Source organism: Arachis ipaensis, chromosome B10 (genome assembly GCF_059453495.1).
Source record: "Arachis ipaensis isolate K30076 ecotype BB chromosome B10, ASM5945349v1, whole genome shotgun sequence".
Classification (NCBI taxonomy): domain Eukaryota; kingdom Viridiplantae; phylum Streptophyta; class Magnoliopsida; order Fabales; family Fabaceae; genus Arachis; species Arachis ipaensis.
Genome location: NC_142435.1, coordinates 126548640 through 126556884, shown reverse-complemented (window position 1 = coordinate 126556884; position 8245 = coordinate 126548640). Strand labels below are relative to the sequence as shown.

The 8245-nt window shown below is 35.5% G+C and overlaps 2 protein-coding genes across 2 annotated transcripts; both read right to left on the bottom strand.

Moving 5' to 3' along the window:
- Window positions 1-2472: 2472 nt before the first annotated feature.
- Window positions 2473-4165, bottom strand: LOC107620868 (uncharacterized). The gene is made up of 5 exons (XM_016322969.1): window positions 3911-4165; window positions 3588-3714; window positions 3227-3474; window positions 2924-3118; window positions 2473-2850 (listed from the first exon to the last, which is right to left on the bottom strand). Exons 1-5 carry the CDS (start codon window positions 4163-4165, stop codon window positions 2473-2475), a joined length of 1203 nt encoding a protein of 400 aa, XP_016178455.1.
- A 336-nt stretch (window positions 4166-4501) lies between these two features.
- LOC107620869 (uncharacterized) lies at window positions 4502-6626 on the bottom strand. The gene has a single exon (XM_016322970.2). It carries the CDS (start codon window positions 6273-6275, stop codon window positions 4632-4634), a length of 1644 nt encoding a protein of 547 aa, XP_016178456.1. The 5' UTR covers window positions 6276-6626; the 3' UTR covers window positions 4502-4631.
- Between the last annotated feature and the right edge of the window lie 1619 nt (window positions 6627-8245).

The following is an 8245-nucleotide window of genomic DNA, read 5'->3' as shown; positions in this document are numbered from 1 at the left end:
AACATCAAAGTTCTAAACAAAAGACACATCCATTAAAGACACATTCAAATAAGTTTTAAACAGAAGACACATCCAACAAAAGACATATCCAAACAAGTTTTAAATAGAAGATGCATCCATTAAAAATACATCCAATAAAAGACATATCCAAGCAAGTTAAACATAAGACACATCCATTAAAGATACATCCGACACAAAAAACACATCAACACAATAATGCCATCCCTAAAAATATCCAATTTCAATAAAATAAACCTCCAATTTTATGAAAAAAAAATAAAAAAATATAAAACATACAAATACCTTCCTGCAAATCTAAAAAATTAAAGAAAAATAAAACTAAAAGCAACTGCAAATTCCCTCTCCCAATGCTACCACTTTAAATGACTAAATTCAAACCCAATTTTAATTCAAGCAAAATTAAATTAGCTTATAACTATTTTTTTTTCAAAGCTCCCAAACCATATGAAAAATTAACATCCAATTTACTTGATAAGAAACACTGAATAATTAAAATCAAATAAACATCCATTAATTCAACAAAATCAAAGAACATCCGTTGAACACACATTCAAAAAATCACTTAGTTATATAGATTACAACTACTTTTTTTTATTCAGAACTCCAAAAAATCACTCTTAGTTGTGGGATAGCAACTAGTTATTTTTTCTCCCAAACTCTAGAAAATTACTCCGTACACTATCTTAATACTTCAAATTTAAATTGACTGCATTCAAACTCAATTTTAATCTGGAAAAAAGAAAACAAACGACCTTATATCTCTGTTTTTATCATGTAATTGTGAATTCAGTAAGAAAAAAACAATTATTAACGTATGCAAGAGCCTTCATGCAAAGCATAACGAATCAATATCATAGAAAATTCAGTACAATTCATATAATCAAACGTCTAACATTACTAAAAAGTAACATCTAGTAATTCAAAAAGCATCTTATATGAATATCTAAACCTAGTATATGAATCCTAAATAGATTAGCAATATCCTCTAACTACTAAAATCATAATTTTGTACTAACCTGTTAGAGCAGCAATGCTGGCGTACGAGGAAGAGACTGCACGGCGCGTCTTGGAGGCAGTACTGGAGTCGGCGTGAACCGGTGGAAAGATGGAGAGGGCAGCGCAATCCAATGAGTTCCAGTAGATAATGACCTCTCGGCGGCTAGGTTGTAATGCAATTCGAATCGGCGACGGAAGCGTCTAGCCTTGTCGTGGAGGACTCGCAGGTTGTAGGCAGCGTAGTCTTGTCCCGCGACACAGGTTAGCAACGTTGACTAGGGTTGGTCAAGAAGAAGAGACAGCGTGGGACGGTGGTGTTTCGGTGTGTCACACTGCCGTTGAGGGAGGGTTAGCGACGGAATTGAGAGGGAGACTAGGTAGACGAAGGTGGTGAAATGGTAATTAATGATTAGGGTAAATTGTGGTGGTTTGGGGTAGGGGTGTTTGATATGTTGGGCTTTGAGGTCCAGTCCAATAAATATTGGTAGAAATTGGCTGGAGCCCTCTTGATTACCTAACGGGATTGATAAAATTAATGAGACATTAGCAGTAAAAGGTATATATAGAAATTTTGTGACATTTTAAATTATCATAGCATTTATTTTGTATATATAAATCTCTTCTAATATGAATTCAATTCATATGATTACTGATGCAATAAAATTTTAAACAGAAATTAAATTATGTAACGATAATTAATTTTGATATACTTACAGTGTAAACGTTTTATATTGTCGTACAATTACAACTGTTCTTTTGAATGACTATTAACACGGTTAATGTAAAAAGTAGTTATTTTTGCTAATATAACGTTATATGATTGGAACATGTGTAAAACAATTTTACACTGACAATACATCATAATTAAATTCTAAAAATAATTCTTTTAAATTTACTATTTAAATAGCTATTTTTTACAAATAAATTTGATTGAATGATAATATTAAAAAAAATCACCTTATTTAATATGAACTTTGATATATTTACGTTGCTATGTTAATATGTTATACAAACACAATGCAATAAAATTGTACGAAATGTTTAACAACCATATTATGGGTATACTAAAATCAGTCACTCGTATAAAATATATGTTAAAATATAAATACATATTGAAAATAAATTAAATCATACATGTATTTATACACAAATATATTAGTGACTAATTTTAGTGGTTGACTTTGGTATATAAATATTTTTGAATGTCTAGTTACCAATGAAATATACCCGCTCAACAGTTATAACCGGAGCATTGGAGAAGTTGAGACGGAACAAAAAGTTGACTTGCAAAGTTTCCAGCATAGGTGGAAGGAAATTCAATATATTAGTGTTAGAACAAAAATATTTAAACACCGCAAAATGAAGATCAATAGATGAGTAAATGCATACTACAAAGTAATTGCATAACACCACCATTACACGAACCAAACTTGAACTCAGAAAGTTACTACTTCACTAAATAGTGTGGTGATGAGCGAGCTTGTGCAATTGTTTTTGATGATCATAATGATAATGATGAGTTGGGAATGATCCATTTGGAGCTAAGAGTGATGCAAATCCAATAGGTTGAGTTTGGTTATTGGGCCATGCCATGACATGCACCTCAATGGTCTCAAGTTGTTCTATTGCTACATTGAAAGTTTCGTTGATCTCATATTGGTTACAGCAATGAATAAGACCACCACTGCACACATTCTTTGGCATTATGCTTTTGCCTTCCAACCGAGATATCACAAGAAGGAATCCGCTTGCTATTGCCTCTTCATACAGTTCTCCTAACCCTGCACCTTCAGCTACTGAACCTCTCATCACTGAGTATATGTACACAAAACCCTGCAATAATAATGCTTTAATTAGCAACAAGAACAAGTTCTTTAGTTCACAAAGTTCCACAAGTGTTGTTTACCTCTTCGGTTTGCTTGATTTCCATTCCGAAGCGAGTTTCCGTATGTTTAGGGATCAACTCTATTGAAATTTCTGATAGTCCAGGTAGAAACCACAACCTTATACCGTGTATTATTTTGTTAGTGTTGTGGATTTGTTGCTTGCTACACACGCTTGTTTCTTTTCCAGAGAAACTAGTCTTCTCCTGTGTATCCACCTGGATGATATTCAATTTGACTCATTAATTATTTGGTTTAGTTTATTGAATAGCACAAGTTGAAATGAAAAAGGGGGAAAAATGTTATGTCCATGGCTTGGATAGAACCTGTTCTGTTTGGATATTAACAAAAACAAGAGGAACTCCGGAAGAAATTGCTGCACTAAACCAGGCCATGCACCTCGCCGTGGTAGCGTCCATGAACTGCTCGTTAACAAGGGGCATGAACAGAATGGAGCTGATCACTGAACACCATTGGTCAGGCAAATAGGTTCCAACTTTCATCTTCCAATCATATTTGATCCCACTCCTTCCAAATTCCCTGCCCTCCACGTTTATTGCTTTCATGCTCATTTCTGCAATGTTATTATTCGGAAAACGATTCTTGTTTAAATTAAACAAGAGTTATGCATGGACAAGGATCAGTATATTTTTGTTTAAATTAAGTTTATAGCTTGAGTGTGTGTACCTTGCAGTGCAGTGCACTGATCTAACGTAAGGTCTCCTAAATCCGCAACATGTCTGTCATCCGTTGTAGCTTGAATAGTATAGTACTTCCTCTTGAGTATGGATCCTTTTTGTTGCACAATACGTGCCTGCGGTTATAGTAGAGAAAATCGAGATTTTACATAAATTCGGAAGAGTAAATTAAATATGTAAAATGTGAAATCGAACAAGATTTAAATTATAGAATTGTTAAACCTAGTAGAAATTTTGTAAAATCGATTAACTCATTCAAAATCCTAATATTGAAAGATTTTAAGAGTTAAATTGAGATTTTAACTATTATGCCTGAAGTTTCACTGAGTTTTTATTGCCCCTTCTGACTTTTATCCATATGAATTCGACGCGGGGGTTAATCTTGCCAAGCTGAGAGATAAGCTCTGAACTGGCCTTGACCGGAGTAAAGGAATCATCATCGGCGTCGTGCTCTGAAAATCCTTCGATGATATCTCCTGGTAATGGCATGCTCTCGTCCCACTCATCTACCACCCCTTGCTTCACTTGCTTCACACAAACAAGAGTCTTCTGATCTGGAGTAGCCATATTCAATCTCCTTGTAGAGGAAACGGGATTTTGACCATTAGCTTGGATTGAATTCGAAGCCACAAGAACAGTGATTTCCCAAGGTGAATATGTTTAGAACTAATCATTTAACATTCTTACGAGGCAAATTTTTTGTTTGGGTTCTTTCGTCCTTATCCTTGTAGTTAACGTTTTAATATATGTTTTCAACATTTATTTCAGCTTATTGTATATTTGTAAACGAGTACCATAATGCCAAGACAGCTCTGGGCCTCTGGCCGGCTCCATAATCTCATTTAACGATTGCAGATTCTCATTAACTAGTTTTATTTATTAAAAAAAAATAAAAGAAGTGCCTGCTTCCGAATTCTGCATCTTAGTTTTGTATTCACGTACTGTTCTCAAGTTTCACAGCAGTTGAAACTTGTAGAAATGAATTTAGCTGTTCATATAGACACTAGAGTAAGTTACCAAAAAAAAATAGACACTAGAGTAACGCTCTGTAAGAATTTATATCAGGTACATTGCATCTCCTGCACATCTCTTCAACAACAGTCACTGCCTTGCTAAGTTTTCCCTTTCCACGCAAGTCCTTGACAAAAATGCAGAATGTGTCTTTGTTGATTACAAAGTTCTTATCAATCATGTCATAGACAGTCCTCAATGCCATTTCCTCATCCCCAAGATCACAATATCCCCCAAGCAAGCAATTGTACAAGGTGGTATCAAGGTCATGGCCGTTCTCAAGCATCTCAGATACAAGCCCTTCAACTTCTTGCATCCTACCATTCACTTTACAAAGACCACAGATCACTATGCTATATGATAAGAAGTTGGGTATGCAGCCCATTTGAGGCATCTGCTTCAAAAGATGAACTGCTTCATCCAGCTTCCCTATATCCACAAGAACTCTAAACACTGCATTAAAACTTGACACAGATGGCTTGATTCCCTTGACCACCATCTCCCTTATAAGTAAAAGGGCATCATCTGGTTTCCTAATTTTGCAATACTCATTGACTATGACACTGTAAGCCTTCAAATCCGGCCTCATCCCGCGACTATCCATTTCCTTCAGATGCATGATAGCTTCTTCAGACCTTCCCACAGTGCAAAAACCCTTGATGATGCTGGTGTTTGTGGTAACATTGTCTTCTAAACCATTCAATCGCATCCTAGTCATCATCTTCATGGCCTCGTCCACATTCCCACCCAAGCAAAGGCCTTCAATCAACGCATTGTAGGTCAACACATTTGGATGACAACCCTGTTTTACCATCTCTTCCATACACTCTAAAGCTTCGCGGAACTCACCTTTCTTTGAATATCCATCAATTAAAGTAGTATAAGTCACCACATCCGGCTTGCAACTCTGACCCCCTACTTCCACCATTCTATCAAAAACCCTCTTGGCACCCTCCATATCACGGTTCTTGCAAAACCCGTGAATCAAAGTGTTGTAAGTAACCGAATTGGGCGAACAGCGCATTTCATCGAACACCTTGAGTGCACTGTGGACCATGCCTATTTTGCAGAAGCCCCTAATCATGGTGGTATAAGTGAACACGTCGAGCTCAAACACACCCTCCTCCACAACCTGGTCAAAGATAGACTTTGACAAATTGATCCGATTGGCTCTTACAAGAACACCCAAGACGGCGTTACAGGATAACAAGCATCGGCCATGTGAAAAGCTCTTGGCTTTGTGGAACCAGTGAATGGCGCCCCTGATATCGCCGCGATTGCCGAGAGCAATGATGAATTTGCAAATCAAGGAGTCGGAGAGGTTGTTGGAGCGGTGGAGGAGGTGGTGGGCGGTGGAGAAGAGAGAGTGAGAGAGAAGGGAGTCGGTTATGGCGGCGTAACAGTGGCGCGTGTGAGAGTAGTTGTTGGGGTTGGGTTGCGGGTTGGAGGCCCAGTTGAAGAAGAATAGTGCGTGGTTGGGACTGCGTAAGTTCTTGATGACTTGGATGACCAATGGTTGAGTGAGGTAAGGGGAGAATGGTTTCAGTGCTTCACAGGCATTTGGGTTTTGGGGGTTTATGGTTTGAATCAGTGATGTAATGGAAGCTACGACGGAAGAAACGTTTGAAGATGGGTGAGTTGTGGCTTTTCTTACTGCCTCAGCCATCGGAAGTATTAACCCTATTTCAGTTGTATTCTATTACCCTGCTAAGTGCTAAATGATCAAAGGTACCAAGAAACTTCTACACGGATTATACAGAACATTTTCACATATGCTATTGTATTTTATTGGCATACTAGTATTCTTTAATTTTTCACCGTAGATATAATGAATAAAATAAGTTGGTGATGGAGATTAATAAAGACATCTTTTAATGTGTTTATGCGAAGATGTTGAACTCCGTAAGATGAGTATCAATCAATTCGTTTATCGAGAAATGAATCTTTTTGAAATGTGACTTAATGCCTTTGTTGTACAATTGATGATGCACATTCAAAGCAGTTCATATTGTGGTATTGTAGAAAGCTCAGTGTTGAACTTGGACAAGCTAAATATAGTGTTAGACACAGCAGTCAATTGGATATAATTATACAATTTTTATAAATTAAATTTAATTACATCTGTGTCTAATTTTTTTTTATATAAATTGTGGTATTGAATTTTAGTATTCATTATTAAGAGAATATTTAAATAACAATAGTATGAATAATAATTTTAAATTATTAATATTATTCATTGTTAAGAGGATATTTACTAAAGACATAAAAATAAACTAAAATAGTACAAACAATGCATGTTAAGGTAAAATGAGTATTGTGAAGTGAAAAAAAAAAATACTTTATTCAAATAAAAGAATGTTCGTTTACATAAATTTATTTTTGTATCCATATACTTTATATTCGTCTTAAATTCATGTAAGTTATAAACTTATATACTAATATTGATTTTGATATATAAAAAAATACATCAAATAATCTTTAATTATATTATATAAATACAAAAATCAACCACTAACTATATAAGAATATATATTTAGTATTCATGAAAGAGTTTAATTAGCTGGTTATATTTGATTCTTTTTTTATCCTAAATTTAATTATTCAGAGATGATAATAAATTTATTAAAAAATTGAGTAAAATAACAGGGATAAGTATTGTTTTGGTCCCTAATATTGAGGATCAAAATCGAAATCGTCTCTAATGTAATTTTTAACTTAGAATCGTCCTTAATATTGCATTTCATTTTAAATCGTCTATTCTAATAATTTTTTTTATTTTATTCCTAAACTACCCCTATTTTAATAAAAAAAATTATAATTTTAAAAAAATAAAAGAAAACGCGTTTGGGGGGAGGAAAAGGGTATACGAAGGGGGGACGGGAGGGAAAGGGGGAGGGACGGCGGCGGGGAAGTTTGGAGCCACCGTCGACGTCGTCGTGGCCGTCGCCGTTGAGAATCGCAAGGGAGAGAGGAGACGCGAGCCCCTGACGCCGCTGAACCTTAAGATTAGGACATGCCCAAAATCACAAGCCCATGAATTAATATTGGCAAAGCAAAAGAAAAGAAGGAAGTGGCTTAAATAATCAAGCAAGTTTCAGTTACCTACTCTCATAGTTAATAGACTTCAAATTACAATTCAATTAAGTTCATACCTAAGTAACCAAAAGCCAAACACGTGACTCCATGTATTGGTAACAGGAAGTGAAAATTAAAATTAATTTAATTTCTTGGTTACTGGAAGTGAGAATTCAATTCACTTTACTGTAATTAAAAGCTTCCACCAAAAGCTTTCTTCCTTCTCTCTTCTCTCTCCTTCGATCAAATCACATCATCTCCAAGAAAGAGAGAAAGAAAATAGAATGCACAGAAAGTGGGTTATGACCAAAGGCCACAAGCTCCATAGGAAAGCTATTCTCTCTTCTCTCTCCTCTCTCTTGCTTCGGTCAAATCACTCTTTCATAGAAGAAGAAAAAATGGAAGACATAGAGAAAAAAAGATTATTTCCACAGAAGAAAAGATTTGGAGAAAGGTTTCAAGATTTTGTTGCCATGGAAGGAAAGAAAGGCCTCGGTTCATGATGCAAATCTATCTTGAAGGCACAGCAAAGATTCATTTCCATTTTTATGAAGAAGATAG